The sequence below is a fragment of the Phytophthora infestans genome, genomic scaffold (genome assembly GCF_000142945.1).
Source record: "Phytophthora infestans T30-4 supercont1.54 genomic scaffold, whole genome shotgun sequence".
NCBI lineage: Eukaryota > Oomycota > Peronosporomycetes > Peronosporales > Peronosporaceae > Phytophthora > Phytophthora infestans.
Genome location: NW_003303705.1, coordinates 598,291 through 616,222, shown reverse-complemented (window position 1 = coordinate 616,222; position 17,932 = coordinate 598,291). Strand labels below are relative to the sequence as shown.

Below are 17,932 nucleotides of genomic sequence, written 5' to 3'. Positions count from 1 at the left end.
ATTGCTCCTAACCTCTTTAGCCTCTTTAGAATCTTTGGATGCCCGCTTAAGAGGGAGATCAGAACGTGTTGAACGAGATCATTCTACTTGTGGCCATATCTGCAACTGCTGAGCGCTTCCATCCTGTAAGGAAGAGCGAGATTATTGGGTGCTCGCTGTTCTTTTTGTGGTAGTTCACTTACGCTTGAGCGTTGTCCGCATTTATGCCACCTCTTTTAAAAATATGTATTAGTAATATTAATATATATACCGGTAGTACTTGGCAAGTAGTACTGTACAAGTGGTGGTGCAGTACAGAATACCGGTACCACCACTTGTATAAAGTAGTAGTTTTGCGAGTGCCCATTTTAGGGCGAAATGGGTTGCTGCATAGAGATGGACAGAACTCGTCGCTGATTGGTACATGTACCGCACGCGTTTCTCTTGGACCACCTGCTGTTGCAGGAAGCGAAGCCAGCTTCGCCGCCATTTCCGAATTCAAAGCAAAACAAGCAGCTACAGTGTACTATAGATCACCTTGAAGACTCTCCATGGCCGACAGCGATGATAACACCACACGCAACATGTTGCAGTACCTAATTTTCGCGCTGTTACTTGTGATCGGGCTCTCGCCCTTCGTGCTGATGCTTTGGAAAAATGTAGCGTACCGCGAGCGGCTGCGCGACACCTTTTGCTGCAAGGATTGCAGCGATCTCTGTACGCGGCGTGTGCACTACGACGAGGCGGACCTGCGAACGCTGCGAGAGCTGGAGGAACCTCCACAGCGCGAAAGCGTGGGCATAAACGGCGCCTACCGTATGTACCAGGCGCGACGATCAAGGCTGTCGCTGCGCTTGGCCTCGTGGCGTGAAGATGTCAAACGTGGTGGCGGCGATGATGACCGTCTGCACCACAAGTTGGCACAAATCCAGGCAGCACAGTACCGGCGCCAGCAGGCACAGCCGGCAGTAACACTGAATGCCAGCAGCGCTGCAAGCCGAGCCAACTTGGCGTCAAACGTCCCTTTCGACATACGAGTTGTGGAGATTAACGACCGCGTCGATGAATCCACCAGCTCATCAGTGGCAGCAGCATCGTCGAATGTGTCAAATAACTCGAACGACTCAGATGAGGAGGCAGTTTACGAATTGGTGCTTCCGACGCCGAAGAACGAGCAACGAGAAGCACCCAGGGCAGGCAGACGATCAGTGGTCACTGCGGAGGAAGAGGAGGAGGAGAAGGAAGATGTGAAGTCCCGCGGCTATGAGATCGTATAGGTGGCGTGAAATTATCTGAACGAATGCAATTACGACGAGAAAGAACACCGCGGCAAAAGCGTGAACAATGAATGAAGAAGCTGCTGCGGTGATAAAGTGAGTGAAGACGTTTCTGGTGGCGGCTACTATTTATCTGGTCGTGAACTTTTGCCGAAGGTTGTTTTGAGATACTGCTGCTTGCCAGTGGGTGAGACTACTATCATTGTTTAGACTGGGAGCTGACGTTTTCCTCAATGAACGACTCAGGGATAGTCAGCAAGGTAATACCACAAACTATTAATAGTATTTATTTCCCTTTTGAAGACTATAATAATACATGTAGTACTTAACTCCATGTACAAGATGCAGTGCCCATCAACATCTTTGCTGTGTGCGTGTAGATGATCATTTTGCCGTCATCAGGCGACTATAGATTACCTCGGAGGAATTACCATAATAAAGTAGAAAAGTACTGGATTGTCTATCACTGGCCATTTCAGAGCTCTGCAAAACCGCATTTTGCCTCATGACTATTATGGTTTATAGGTTGGAAGGTCGCACAAGACTTTTGTAGCAGTTCATACAAGTAATAGGAATGTGTTTTTAAGTGGTGCGAGATAGATACCAGCGAAATCGCAGCGATAATCTAAAAATGTACTTAAGTAAGGTTGGATAAGAATCAACTGCATGCAAGAAGCTATTTACTTCGCATTATTTCCTCGTTCATACTGATTGCACCTTGTATTCTATGAATGGGGCGATTCTGAGCTAATAAACGGAGCAACGCCTGAAACAATTGCATTCCATAGGCAGATAGATAAGCTCGCTGGGCCAACTGCGTATCTGCTGCGTTATAAAAATCATTTGGGTACAATCCAGTACTTTTCTACTGAATTACGGTAATTCCTCGATTACCTTGCTTGAAATAATTAGCATGCAATAGGAAATAGGGTGTTTGGAGCTGATAGGGATTCAGTAAGGACCTTAATAGAGAGCTGTAGTTCTGGAATTGGAGTAAGGAATATCGAAGCAAAAATTCGAAAAAAATCTAGAGATACCGTAAAAGTGTAGACTCTAAGTGTGTTTTCCGGTATGCCGAAATGTGGGATCGGTAATTCGATCTGAGACATGTATTTCAAATATTCAAAGAAATCGAATTTATAAAAATTTGAGTGCCATTCATTTGTAAGAAGGATTCGCGTGGGGAAGAGTAAATGGTACGAAAACTTGTTCCATTTGTTAGACTGCCTGTACTGACGTGTGACGTGCTGGGGCTATACGGCAGAGTGAGCGCGAAGAAGATCCCGATGGGCAGGTGGAGCGGGGTCACATCCTTCTCCAAGGTCGAGATCGTCTATTAAACCTTCGCGCTAGCCACGAGAACCTCGAGAGAACCAGAGAGCTACCAAATTCTCAACCGCCCTGGCAAGCGACGCAATCTGCTGCGTTAAAGCTAGTGGAGGAAGCTCTGAACGATGAGGCCGTGAAGGCTCAGGTACAGCAAATGCGTGCGGAGTACGCAGCAAAGCACGGGCCTTCAAAAATGATGCCAAGGGAGCGGGCTACGGCACCACCGCAACGTCATACGAATCGACTTAGCGAGCGCGTTTGCCGACAAGGACGTTTCTCCGAGAATGACCTGGTGGATGGAGTATCGGTGGGCACACTGGGAGAAGAAGATGAAGAAACGCTGCAAAAAATATCATCTCGTTCGCCAGTTGATGATGCTGATGCAGCGCGACCGTTTTTCGAGCTGCGTGGCTCGTCATCGGACGAGGGCTCGGCCGTACCTTTATCGCCACACAACTGCCGCTACTGGGAAGCCAACTGAAGTATCTGACGGATAATACGCACCAAGAGCAAGTTGATTGGGGCGCTAAACTACGGTGGAGCGCACTGGATTGCCTTTTTCATTGACGTGGGGAATCGGGTCTGCAGACGCTTTGACCCACTATAAGAGGATATAAACTACGCCAAGATTAAAGCAAGCATCAAGGAAGTGGTGGAACCTCTGCTGCCTGTAAATACCGAGCTGACGTACGACAACTGCACATCGTGCTTTCAGCAGGACAGCGACAACTGTGGATTGTGGTGTCTCATTGTTCTTGAGCTCAGCTTAACTGGTATACCATGTCACAAGGGATTGTACAAGCCTGCGTTTCCTGATCCTGGGCTTGGGCTACGTTGAGGAAAAGCGAGAATGCTGAGTTTGAAATCTGATATTGAATTGCGACTTAAACTTTTCAACGTACTACATTCATGAATGTTTCCTTTTGCTTTTGTTTCACTAAAATGACTGCATTTACTTGCTCAAGCTTTACAGTAACGTTCGTTGAGATCTACATTAACTGAATTCGCCGAATTTGCTCTATACATTCCTAAAGAAGACCATTTTGTTGGTATACATTTTTTTATTGCGTTGCTGCTATGAGTGGTGTAGCCGTAAGTGTATGCGCTGTTGTTATGAGTGCTGTAGCTGTTGCTTTGTCTCGGTAATAATGAAAATGATTTTGTGTTCTGTTTTATCGCAGTGCTGTAATTTCTACTGTACGGCGTTGTACTGTGAAGGTGTTGCTGTGAGTTCTGCAGATTTCTCTATTTTTAGAGACGTGTTGTTGTTAGAGTGCAGCTCTCTTTGATAAAGCACGGGCAAGATAAAAAAAACACGATCTACTGTTTCGTTTTTTTCGGTATGTCTAACAAGAGCCCAAAAATTCGGATTAGCCAAAAAAAAAGTTTGCGTGTGGGTATTTTGAGATACTCCATTACTTAACTCCAGTAGAGTTATCAGGGATCGCTCTAGCTCCAAGTCCCTATTTTTGGAGAGAGGCTTCGTAACCCTAGATTAGCTCCATACCTCGGATTGCTCCAAAACCTATAGTTCTCTAATAATATATGCCTTGGTTTTTATTTGATGTGATTTTTAACCCTCGATGATATTTTCAAGGGGTTTCAAAATGCCTTTAACGTGACATTGTGGTGTAGTGATTTCTCCAGAGTTGTAGATAATCGCCCGTCGACAAAGATGCGGCACCGCTAAGATGTTCAAGCAACGAACCCTCGTTCACGTAATGTACGGTGACTCCAAGGCGCATGAGACTCGACGGCGTCACTACCGAACACTCAGCGAATATTAGATACGGTCCAGATGTCACTCAATCCAGGCTGTCCTTATTATTAATAATGAACTGACCGGATTCGCATTTAGCGGCCAAGAACTGGCCATCTACGGTACGAACCCTCGGTGGCGGTTGGATGAGTTCGCGGAAGACCCCGCGACCCTTTGAAGGCGGCGCGAGCTGTAAAAGAAGCTCATGCGACGATGCAGACGACGCTTGGCGTGCAAGAAGATCCATAACGGATCATTCACTTGATATTCGTAAACATGATTAGGACTTCTTATTAGGAATAGGCCCAAAAGGGCAAACATAAATACAGAGCAGAATTTTTACTCAAGTATACAGAGCAAAGTCCGGCTTCAAGGTAAGCGTCTGGTCAAGCTTATTTGAGTGTGTTATGCCTGTCGGTGAACTCGAAGCTCTGTAGCGAGGGTTCATCCGGCAAGGCCAAGGGTTTGTGTGTGTATTGGCCAATTTGTATCGGGAGGTTTTACGTGACGGCTTATTGTTGCCTATTTGCACGGCTGGGAGTGCTTGCATTGCATCCCTTTTATTTTTCCAGCCGAGTGTTGAACACTCGGTGCCCTCGTAAAAGGCTTACCCGTGCCTGGTACCCTTCCGCTGTTGGGACCACGAGGATTCGAAACAGATGCGAGCTTTGCTCGTGCCAATAGTGTGTTGTTATTTTTACTGGCTGCCTATATAAGTAGCTTACAATGTTCAGTCTGTCCCAGTGCAAGGGCAGAACAGGCGTCTTCTGGTCCACCCGAACGATCGTTTGCTATCCTAGCAGACGTATTGTTGTGGGAACGTCCTAACTACATTTGTAGCTAGAGTTCACGCGGGAATTCCAACACCAAAGCATCCACGCCCTGCAAATGCATGCTGTGAATGACGTGGTGAGACAGGCGCTCACCTCGACGTGAGTATCGTAAAGGTGGCCCTTCGATCTAACCTAGGCCTGACCTACACACGAACCGCAAAAAATATTCCGTATTTAGAAGTTATAAAAAATTAAATATTTATTGTACGGTGATAGAAGACAATAAGTCGTATGAGGCACTTAAAATCATGCTTAAGATCTTTGACATGCACTTTATCCGTTTTTTTCGAATGCAGCAAGAGCGCCCCATTCAAAACACTTTGTTGGTACATTGACGCCACTTAGTTACTCTAACGACCTCCTATCACCTTGACGACCCCACGTCTCTTACCTCTCGCTCTATCTCCGTGTCCTACCGCTACGGAGCCCCGTCCGACCGTTAAACCAGGACAGCCTCGAACTCCGAAGAGCTCTCACTACGATTCCAGAATCCGACGTCGCCCTCCAGATAAGAGTCGAAACCCTCCCGCCTCGTACCAGAATTTGGTGATTGGAATGGTCGTGGCTGGAAGCTCCGCCGAGTATCCATCGCGACATTGGCCTATCAATCTGCCATTTTGTTGAAATCATTGCGAGTGGCGTGTCCACGACGCCACCTGTAGCCTGTCGGCGATTCGCTGACTTTGCCAGTGCAATCCTTGTAAGTGTTTAGCCTTTAACCGTCTCCGCAACCGCATCTGCACGACCACCAAGTGGCTATCCAGCATCGTGAGAGGCTTTCAGCCCTGTCAGCAACCCCATGTGATCAACAACATTGTTCGTCGTAGCTCTGGAAGCGCATGACACACTAATCATCCGACAGATCTCGTAACTATTTCCACCGGTTTCCATACGAATCATGACAACACCGCTGCTCCTCGGACCCGGATTACCGCGAGATCCGCCGCCAAAGAAGAGGGATGTAGCCCAAGTTACCCAGTGAAGGCACCCTCTTCCCTCCGGCTACGATATTTTCGAGTCCGCTACACAACACTTAACAGCGAGGGTGGGTGACATCTGTGGCGCCATCGGACGAGGGCGAGCGCGAGTCTCACTCTGTTCATTCACGCTCTGCCGGCTGTGGTTTAGTTATTTTCCAGATTTGGAGATAACCTCCGTCAACAAAAATGCGGCATCGTCAATATGCTCAAGCGACAAAATTCGATCACGTGATGTTCAGTGACTCCAAGGTGCGATGATGTCACTACCGAACACTCAGTGGATACCGGGTGGGGTCCAGATGTTACTCAATCCAGGCTGCCCTTTTTATTAACCTTTCGTGCGCCGCCTTCCTAAAACTATACCGACATTTACCTGTCTTAAGGGCTCACTTTGTCATAAAGGCAATATTGATCTGACCAATTAGACAGTGATATTGTGGAAGGTACAACTCGTGTTTGAAAACAGGATACGAAATAGAACATACTTATATCCACAAGCTTGCGACAAATTCAAAACTCTCGAAGAACGTGTATGTTAAATCGCAGCCGATAGGTTGTCGCATCACTCACGCTCTGTTGCTTCCGTCCTGTTGCCGAGCGATCCATTTCTTAAGTTTGCCCGAAAGGTTTTCTAGATGTCGGGTAAAAAAATATTTCTACTAATGACACAATAAAATACAAAGTATTTCTTCATGACACACCTAATGTGCTAACCTACACCTAGGTGCATTTAACAGTGCCCTTATGATAGGTAAATGCCGGTATTATGCAAATCTAAGTCATTTGCTACTAAAAGGACGCTTGTTCGCCCTTAAACAAAATCACTGTTCTCAGTTATGGACTATCGCTTGTAGCAAATCATTGAAGATAGCATTATGATGCTATCTGAAACATGAATCTCACTTGAGTAAAGTATGCTTTGATGATTACGAATACTACAGTATATGTTATGTCCCACAAGACGGTCCAGCAAGCTAAACATCTGTAAAAGAGCAAAAACTCGCCCTTTTAGAGGCTGGCTCGTACAGTTTTTTGCACAACCGCCCTTTTGTCACGAAAGGGTTAATAATGGACTACCCGGATTCGCATTCACCGGCCAAAAAATGATCATGTACGGTACGAACCCTCGGTTGGGATGAGTCCGCGGAAGGCTCCGAAAAGATTTGAAGACACGGTCACCGTCTGGGAGAGGGCGCTAGCTGTTGAAGAGGCGAATGCGACGGTGTAAACGTCGCTTGCAAGAAGACCCATAACGGATCATAGCTCACGTGATATTTGTATACTTGATTAGGACTTCTTGTTAGAAAAAGGCCCGAAAGGTCAACACAAGTACAGAGCGGAATTTTTACTCAAGCATACAGAGCAAAGTCCGGCTTCAAGGTAAGCGTCTGGTCAAGCTTGTTTGAGTGTGTTATGCCTGTCGGTGAACTCGAAGCTCTGTAGCGAGGGTTCATCGGGCAAGGCCAAGGGACTGTGTGTGTATTGGCCGATTTATATCGGGAGGTTTTACGTGACGGCTTATTGTTGCCTATTTGCACGACTGGGAGTGCTTGTATTGCATCCATTATATTCTTCCAACCGAGTGTTGAAAACTCGGTGCCCTCGTAAAAGCCTTACCCGTGCTTGGCGCCCTTCCGTAGTTGGAACCGCGAGGATTCAAAACACATGCGAGTTTTGCTCGTGCCAATAGTGTGTTGTTTTTTATACTGGTTGGCCTATATACGTACCAGTCTGGCCCATTTAAGAATGGACAGTTTGGTTTTCAAGCCATAATATTTTCCAGATTTTTTTGTTTGGCAGCTGCCATACCTAAAAAAAATACTGAGATTACCCTGTTTCGCGTGATATGATTGGCTGTCCATACCAGAAGAAATTGTGAATGCAAAGGTTCAATTTGCGTCGACGGGTTTGGGTAGAATTAAGTTATTTTATCGCAGCACCATCACTTTTTAATAAAAAAAAATGATATCAATTGAAAAAGGTATCCGTTTATTCCGGAGACATTATCCTACATGTTCATGTATGTGATATATGTCTAGCGTACTTTTGGGTTTCATTAAACAGGTCCACGTATCGAGGGTTTTCGGACTTATTTCGATGGCACATGGAAAACCCGAAACTTTTAACCAATCGTATGATATTGACCAATCTTTTGTCTAAGTAAAAGCCAAATGTGGACCACATTAAAATGAGATTAAATTTAACTGTCGATTCTTAAGTGGACCAGAGTGGTAATTTGCAAGGTCCTATCTGTCCCGGTGCAAGGGCAGAGCTGGGGTCTTCAGGTCTACCCGAACAATTATTTTGCTATTCTAGCAAACGTATTGTTGAAGGAGCTTCCTAACTACATTCATAGCTAGAGTTCAAATGGGATTTTCAACACCTCGACCGCTTTCGTGACCGGGGAGGTGAGTGTGATCATTGTGAACCGTTTGCAACCTAGAGAAGAAGAACGAGAAAATGAAAATAAAGAAACATGTCGAAAGGACAATCAACGACGCCAAGTCTGGCGGAGCGCATCGAGAGTTCATGTCTGAACGTGACGTCTGCATGCCTTGCAGCAGTCATTGAGCATTCGGTGAGCTTCGAAGACGAGACGGACCTTAATCCTGGTAATTACAACGATTGCGAGGACAAGACGCGGGCTCCAGCGCCAACACCGGTGACGGCCACGCTTTCATCGTCGCTGAGCAGGGCGTCCAAGTACCTTTCGAGGAACCTCGCCGACGAATTGAACGATGTTGCGAGACAAGACCCGGATTTTGATGAATATGACGATACGCCCGGGGGTTCTAAACCTCGGTGGTGAATGCAAAGTATTTAGCGTTACTAATTCACCTCACCCATCTATCAACGGTGATACACCAGCCTCCAAGCGCGTGTTAGAGCGCGTGCAGGCGCTGATACATAACGACGAGTGTATGCAGCTTTGTAAGCCCACCCCTAAGAGACAAGTCAATTGACCCATTTTTTGCTCAATGGATAGCTCCGTCCCGAAGGCTTAGCTCGAATGGGATGTACCATTGGTCAGCGCCAGTGTGCATTCCAGTCATTTCGTCGACGACCGCACGGAGTCACTGCATACAATTCTCGCTCTTATTACGAGAACTCGAGAACAGTTTAATGCGATCCAACTGTTGGTGCGAGACCATTTCAGTCCTGGTGTCGTTCAGCGTTGCCGGAGACATCAACATGGCTTGAGGGTCATCCTCTTCTAGCGTACGCACCAATATATCATCGTCGCTTGACGATCCGTCGCTGTCAATAGACGACGTCCGGCACCATTTTTGGAAGCCCGTGCACGTCCCCGACGACAGAATGAACCCTCGTTATCAGAGTACATACGTCGCATACGGCTCTCCGAACGTGGTGTAACCATGAACGAGTCTTGAAAGTACGGTGAAGCCTCGGTAGTGCCAAAGGCACCGTGATCATCTTTACGCTTATTCGAAGGAGTGCGATCGAGCCTATGGGGTGTCTGCGGCAGCAGAATCGTGGACGGATCTTCTTCAAGAACCATCGATGGGCTAGCAACTCTCTGTGCCAGATGCATCTCTCACGTGCATTTAATTGACTGCTGTGTGTCGTCCAATTGCAGCTAATCAGTAAGAATGTGGCTTCGGAAGTCGCTGACGAGCTGTGTGAGTCTGTCATCACTACCGTGGTCGGCCAGAGACTTGAGAGCTTTACTCGTATTTCCACTGTCGTTCGCAAGGCGTTGGAGGCTGCGCTGCTGCGTATTTTGACGCCGAAGAAGTCCACGACGTGCTGCGTGAAATTCTCCAAGCTAAGTCTGAGGGCCGTGCGTACAGCATTGTTTTCGTGGGTGTAAACGGCCGCTTTCTAGCGTTGATGTCAGCTGCATCAAAGGACTTCCGAAGGTTCCTTTTCAAATTCTGGAGAGTGCTACCGTCTCCCGAGGACGTCAATCTTGAAGCGACATCGTCGGCGGATACGTCTCGCTCTCAAAGCCCAGCTGCAAAAGCAGCGAGACCGAGGCCTCGGCAACTTGGCTAGTCGGAATTTGGCTACGTCAACTACCGAAGACGGCGAAACGCAAGTGGATGCTGCTGAGCGACGCGCTCAACCGCTACTACTGCTCTCAGTTCAAGTATACGGCTCTGTCCCGCAACTACTCCGCAAAAGGCGAACGTAATGAACATCTAGGGGATTACATAAATAGGCTGCGTCACTACGCTCGGAGCGACCGTCTGCTGATTATGTAATAAGTGGGAACGCGACGGAAATGAAAGGAGAAGAGTAGAATTTTCGGTAGAGGTGTTGGAGAAAGAGGCCAGTGTGCTGATACTGATGGAGGCACCAGCGAGGGTTCGTTCGATGTGGTTTCGAGCTCAGCTTGAGACAATCCCAAGGGTCACTTCAAGAGGATGAAGTTGAACCCCGGCGAGAGACAGGGGTGGTGGTCGGCCAAGAAATTCGACCGTCGGATAAGAATGAGAGCTCTGGTGCAAGGTGCTGTAAACGAAAGCATACGAGGGTCATCCTCGACACAGGATCGAACGTTAGTGTGATCACTGACGCCTTTGCCAAGAAGTTGCGGCTCCGAGATGTACCTGATCCCGGACGCCGTATCATTCAATGAATCAGCGAAGACAAGGTGTCGACGTCACGACGAGCGGGCGTCAAGCTTACGCTCGGATGGGAGATGGTGTACGAATTCGGGATGTGGGTAACGCAGGCGCTGAAGTGGTACTCGGGACCGACGTTATGATCCCAGCTGGGGTTCGTTTGGACCTGTTTCACGGCGCGGCACAATTGACTCACGTGATACAAACCCTACTGATCAAGACCTAAGCATTATTGACAGTGAAGAGTACCGCTCTCATGTTAACGCCGGGCCACCCGAGCGTTTGGATATTCAAGCGCACGAGAGGCGAGAATATCGACTAGCGAAGCGTCAAGTGGGGCTGGAACAACGCGTACTTTGGGTTCGTCGAACAGGTAATCCATTCTCTTCAGTAGCGAGGTTTAGACGAGGGCAATCTCAGAGTATTCGGCTGACAAATGTGTCTGACCAAATGGTTTTCCTACCAGCACACGCGCCAATAGTATTTTCATATGATAAACATATGTTTTTGCATTTGTGTAGTCTATGTCGAGAGGAATAAAATATTTACCTAATACATGTCTAATGTCACGCTACATGTCACATTTATGAAAAAGATGCGACTCCATGCACTTACATGGAGTGTATGAGTATACAGTACTGTCTATGCACCTTATATCTCGCACAACCCGATCGCCATGTTGATACCAGATGGAATATGATTTGCTGGAAAGCGACGGCTATGTGCAGATGGACTCCAAGAAGTACCAAAAATGGCAAGTTCGAGCTCATGAGGGGTTTATAGACCGCGAGCTGTTCTAGCGTGAGTGTGAGATCTACGAACAGAGGATTGTCACTCATCCTTCGTCAGTAGAGCGACCAGATTACCCAGCACCCCGTGGATGGCACGGCTTTTGAAGACTCGTTGAAGGACTCTGGTGGTCGTCTGATGTGTGCAGAACGCTGGAAGATGAACATGGAGGAACGTGCAGAAGCCGTCTGAAGTCTGGGGGAAAAACCGGGGACTCAGCGGACGTCCAACTTTCCGGAAGTCCTTCGGTCGTCTATACGACACCTTGCGGCGGCGTCCGTATTGTAAACGAAGCCTCGTCCACACGCATGCACGCCCTACTGATCCCAGTGAAGCTAGTGCGTGCGCCAACGAGTGTTTTCTTTTAAAATAAGGTCCCGTCGGAGCCGGAAAGCCATGACACTGGCTCAAATGGGTACAGCAGTTTAGACGGTGTTGGCTCGACCTTGTGCACTACCAAATCTGTGAATGAATGCAGCAAGTGGTTTATGGGCGATCATGATGACCTTGCGAGCACGTAACCTGTCGACGCTTGTCTGTGCACTTAAGCACTTCAAGTGGTTGCGCATGATGCGCCGATAACCAATGTATGATCGACAACGCACTCTGGGGGCTAGAGTTCGTTGTCGATCATACGTTAGCAAATCATCGGCGCTTTGTTTAAATACTCGGACGCAATGCGTTTAGCTGATAAACATCCAAGGAACGTCGTGCAGCCGGTACCGAGGGTTCATTTTAAACTAAGTTCGCGACAGACCGCGTAGTATCGGCGAAAACGGACTCTGTACTACACCTGGTCGACAGTCCCGTCGCTGACGTGGAAGCCCCGGGGAGCCGGACAAATCACCGTTGGTATCGGTATTCGTCGACAAACGTTTGTAGATGATATTTGCTTTGGTGGCGAGGATTTCGGCAGATGTCAGGCTACGCTGGACCGATTACTGACAAGATTTTCACGGTGTCGCATCAGTATCGGCTACACCAAGGGCATATTCTATCAGTCTAGGGTGGATTTTCTGTCTCATGAAATTTCGCCAGAAGAAATTAAGTCTAAGGTTGCGTCTATCACTGGCCTTTCGTTCCCAAACTGCAGCGGGCTGCCGAAGCTTCAGTGCCAGATGAAGACATTCGATTTAAAGAGTCATTAATACCAAGTTCCTTATCCGAAGGACACTTACAGCCCACGACCAGGGCTCAAAGTTAATACCATAACTTTATACTTCAAAACCAAATGTACTATTATTGCTGTCAAGCCGTCTAGGGGTAAGTGTATATTCTTAGCTTTCTAGCATAGTTAAGCCTAACAAGCCAAGCGCCGACGCTGCGCGGCGGTAGTTTAGGTTGTATTCTAGTCGTTTGCCTTCCGGCCTCCGCTTTGCTTCGGCGGGATAACTATTCCAGAAACTCGGAACCCCGATGTACCAAAATCAACTTCATTAATTTCATAAATCTGGGTTTAACTTAGACCAGTCGCTACAAAGTGATTACTTCAACAAAAGACTGAGCCCCTAGCATCATACTTACCTTGTTAAAAAAAGATTATTCTCGTGATCTTCACAGTCGCTTTATTATTGTTGGCTATCACTGTCAGAATCGCCTGCACTACAAATAGCATGTCTACAAACGCTACACAATACATTTAGTTTAGCGTCGTGCTCGATATCATGGGCCATTTCCGCTATGAAACTTGGCATGCATCAATGCAAAGGATAGTAATGGCTTGTCCAGCTTGCACTAAACACCCGCGTGTACTACTTGTTTGAGCTTGTAATTAACTGAAGATTGATCACGTCTCATACCAAACTCGATGAAAGCTAAAAATAATATTCAAACTGAAACATTATTAATGCATTGAAGTGCGTTCATTTTGTGCTGATTCAAAAGTCATTGGACACTCAAACCTGCCAGTTATGATTAAAACACTATGATAATGCGTCGCAAGATGCCTTGCTGTTGTTGGCCTCAGAGGTTTTTATTTAGTCGTTTAACTAAGATTCCAGAATGACTTAACGAACAATTATACTCTAGGCTTAACGTTTCTTAATGGGGTCTAATTAACCAACCATAGTTTACGCATCCCATGTTGTGCTGTTGTCTGTCCGCTCAATTTAAAATTTTATCCTACGCCCTTGTCGGCGACTCCTCCAGTTTAATAGTATCCATTTTTGCTGTCTAAACAACGTTTAGAGAACAAAGGCCAAATTTATTTCGCTTACAGTAATAATTGTCACCAGCACATATGAGTTTTTTTTGCTCCCTCTTAGACTAATGGCTCAAGCCACAACGGTTTTAGCTTTATTCTTAGGACTAGTCACATCTATTGCTGCCAGCTACTGTTGTACTACGATTTGGCCGTTACGCATAGAAACCATTTAGGTTACTTATTTTTACAACACAGCAATCACGGTTATTATTCTAGTCGATAATTGTCGTCGTAGCTTGCCGGTGCATAACTCGGTCAGAATCGATAGGGTACAGCGCATTACATGTACGTATATTAAAAACATGTCCTCGGAAACGTGTATTGCTACGTGTACGCTTAGCCCCTTGCAGCATTAAAAGCAAGCGATAGCACTCGAATATTAAAAATAACGGCTTTATTAAAATAGTACATCTTATTATTATAAAACGATGCCGCCTTAGGAAAATGGATAGCCGTGTGAAAATCGCCATATGTAAACTGTGAATCACATCAATTTAATGATGTAAGCTACATAATCATATTTTATTATTCGGAGCCGCCTTCGCTCCGCTCGCCAGACAATGGGAAAGCTCTAAAATCTGAGCGTTTTGTGTGACGGACGGACGGACAGCGTGCTAGCATTGATTAAATGCACTAGCCGTTCGCCGCCGCTACGCGGCGGAGTGGCATGGTTTGTTGAAGATGAGGTGGCCGCAAATTTAAGTGTTTCTTGGTGTCGCGTACTTTGTGAGCGTCGTTCACCCCAGTAGGTCTTGGCCTCGTGTACTTAACCACTTACCATTCCGTAGTCTCACCCGGACCCGTATAATATCGTGGTTTAGTACGCTTCCGTTACCCCGTACTACAGGTTGGATGTCATGTTCTTCAGTGGCCGGCGCTCTTATGTGATCTTCCTGGCTTCGTGGTTTCCTGCTCACCCGTGGCACACTCTGCTTAGTAATTACACTCTCTCTCTTTTGGGTTCATTCTCTTTAGTACGGTCTCTTTCGTGGCTGCTACCTATTCTCTGTTCTCAAACGTTTACGTGGGTTGCACCGGTTTCGTGGTACGTAGTTTTTCGTGGTCGTTGGCCTCCCGTTGCCAATACGCTATCCGAAGGGTGCTATTCCGTGGTTTAATGCCTCCACGCGCTCCTGTTGTTTCGTCGCCCTTGTATCGTACTCTCCTGGTGAGGCTTCATTATCGCGCTATCGTGCAATCGCAGTGTGGCTCTGTTGTCTATGCAATCGTGCTCGCATAGTATATATGTTTTGCTCATGCTATCATGTTCTACGCTAATACCATGCTCCACGTTGTGGAATCGTGATCTCCCGGATCCTTCTACCGTTATTTCTTGGCTGGTCCGCCGTCCTACTATTGGATATTAATGCGCATAAGCGTCGGCCTCCCATTGCCAGTACTCTAGACTACGGGTGCTATTCCGTGGATTGGTGCCTCCACGCAGTCGTATTGTTCCGTTGCCCGTTTGTCGTGCTCTCCTCGTGAGGTTCCATCGACCGCATAATTCTGCTATCGAGCAATCGCGGTGTGGTAATGCTCTCTATGGTATTGTAGTGCATCGGCGTTGCCAGTGTTTTATCGTGTCCTATAATGACATTGTACTCTGCGGTGTGCCATCGTCGTCACCCCATCGTGTTCCAACCGCTGCTCTTGTTTGGTCGGTCGACTGTGCTCCGTGTTCTACTGTGGTGTTATGGGAGAATTCCTGTCCGTGCACTCTTACAGTTACGTGTTCTACCGTGGCTTCTAACATCCAGGCTCTACCCTAACTTCTTACGTCCGTGCTCTTCCGTAGCTGTGCTTTTCAGCATGCTGGGGTGTCTATATATTTTATTATCTCCCGTGGCCCGTACTCTCCCGTCATATTCTTGCCCTTCTGTACTTTTCATGGCCGCGTGATCTTCCGTTTTTCACGCTACGTATACAATTCGTGGTTTGCATCGGCTAAGTCATCTAGCATCGTCCATGGCCTTCCGTGCTTCGTGTTGCTCTTCTATCCCAGCGTCTACATAGTGTGGGTCGGTGTTTCATCGTGTTTCGTGTTCTTGCTGAGTCACGTGCCTCCGCGCAAACTTGATCACAAACGCTGTTCCCATTTTGTTTGATGTACGCAACATATATTGTTGGAAAGCTCACATAATATCTTAAGGTCACACACTACGCGCGCAAATACGAAGGAAGGTGATATTTCTCCCGGAGGCAGTGTGGGGTGCAGGGGTGTAAGCCACAATTGTCATATTTTAAAATTTTCACATTATTAATAGTATTAGTAAAATTGTGATTTATTATTTAACGCTAATATAACAATTATGTGTACTACTACTACAAATAGCTGCAAGGAAAAAAATGAAATTTCTTGATAATAGTACTACTCGAAACAGTATTGTAAGTTTAATTTTTAGAAAAGTACTATGAAGCCTAAAATATCATTCTATATCCACTAGCTACTAAAGTTTCGATTGAGGCCTAAATATAAGTCACCAGGGCCTACAAAAACTTTCAACAGCTCGTACGACGATACTGTATGTGTGTGCACGTCGGCGCCTCCTATTAATGCTAATTAAAGGGTGCACAGGCAGCGCCCTTTGCGTGGCCTTGCAAGCCGCAGCTGAAAATGAGAGCAAAATTAAATTTGAACGCTGCATTTAAGTACGATGTGTTGACCTCATAGAGTGTGTACACCACATAATGCGACTTTAGCCTATCGACGCCGCCTTCGCTGCGCTCGGCAGCCAGTAGAACGCCCGCATTAGCGTGAGTTTTATTAGCCCTACCCTCGGACGGACTTACGGACAGACAACACACTCCACTAGAGAGGTAAGATGACGTGAGGCTTTCAGTCAACTTACTGAGATATATTGTTACCCTATCCGACTAATGTACTGATAGTTTCTTGACTCTCTGGGTACTCCGTACCCCTGTGTGTTTCACACCATGTAACCCCGTTACCCTCTCCCCCACTAAGATGATAACATTCATGTTCTCGAAACTTCCTCAGTGAGGACTCGTCTTGTCATGACGGCAATGTTTAAACACGTCGCACCAGCGTTGTACATCTCCGCGAGCTCACAAACGCTTACGCATCGTTGATCGCCAACTTCTCGTCGTCGGCCCACGGTCCAATACTCCAAGCACACCGCGCATCTTGTTCTCAAGCTGTCCCAGACCTACGCTCGCGCTCCGCGCCTACTCCAAGAGCTGTAAATCGCTTAGCGCTAGGCTCTTGACTCGTTCGAGCCATCGCCAACATCTCAGCAGTTGCACACTCGCTTCACAAGTGATAGGTCGGTGGTTCAAACCCACGAGAGTGTCACCCTCTCCTTCCATGAACGATTGGCCTAGAATGAACAAGCTTAAGAGCATCGCCCTTTTAGCTCAATGGCTAAGCGTTGGCTTTGATAGCCAAAGATCGGTGGTTCGAATTCACCAGAGCACAGCCCTCTCGCTCCATGAACTGTTGTCCTAGAATGGACAAGCCTAAGGACATCGCCCTTTATCTCAGTGGTCGAGTGTTGGCTTTGGAAGCCACAGGTCGGTTGTTCGATTCCACCGGGACGCAGCCCTCTCATACCATGCGTAGTCCGTACTCGGACTAACTTACGGACATCGCTATTATAGCTCAATGGTAGAGCCCCAGCCTGGAAAGCAAAGGGCAGTAGTTTGATTTCCGTCTAGGACACACCACGTTCGCTGTTACAGCGCATCCACACTTGGATCACGCTCATCAAGCAAGTTATTCCAAAACAACTATGCGTCTATAGGGACGCGTGTGCCTTAACCTTGTTCAACACAACACGAAGCATCTACTTTCTTCGGGACCACGTTCCCAACACCGCGAGGTCTCTCCACCTCCTGTTCCTGCTGCGAGCACCGCTCATACGTACGAGCTGGCTGCTGCAGCCACTGGTCAGAGCCTGAGCGCAGCTACTGACCTATTCGCTCCTCACTCTAATGGGAGCACCCAGCACCTGGCCACGCTGTAGCACGCCATGGTAGCGTTTCGGCACAAGATGTGCCCAGTAGTAAACGTCCACACCGTCAGGACAATCTTGCCGAAGGATAACCTCAAACAGCCATGATTTCTATGAGTGAGGGTAACCCCTTCACTTCACAAAGTACTGGGTACGACCCTTGCGTCTACGCTACGCCACATCGCGTTCCACGTGATAGTGGAGCTCACCATGCCATCGAGCA

The 17,932-nt window shown here is 47.2% G+C and overlaps 1 protein-coding gene and 2 non-coding genes across 3 annotated transcripts; all 3 read left to right on the top strand.

The window, feature by feature from the left end:
• Nucleotides 1–483: 483 nt before the first annotated feature.
• Nucleotides 484–1,558, top strand: PITG_17430 (uncharacterized protein; the record flags this gene model as incomplete). The annotated part of the gene is made up of 1 exon (XM_002896696.1): nucleotides 484–1,558. One exon carries the CDS (start codon nucleotides 531–533, stop codon nucleotides 1,254–1,256), a length of 726 nt encoding a protein of 241 aa, XP_002896742.1.
• Nucleotides 1,559–17,102: 15,544 nt separating this feature from the next.
• Nucleotides 17,103–17,174, top strand: PITG_29278. Its single transcript has one exon. It is a non-coding gene; the product is annotated as a tRNA-Ser (tRNA).
• A 52-nt stretch (nucleotides 17,175–17,226) lies between these two features.
• Nucleotides 17,227–17,295, top strand: PITG_29277. Its single transcript has one exon. It is a non-coding gene; the product is annotated as a tRNA-Pro (tRNA).
• The last annotated feature ends 637 nt before the right edge of the window (nucleotides 17,296–17,932 follow it).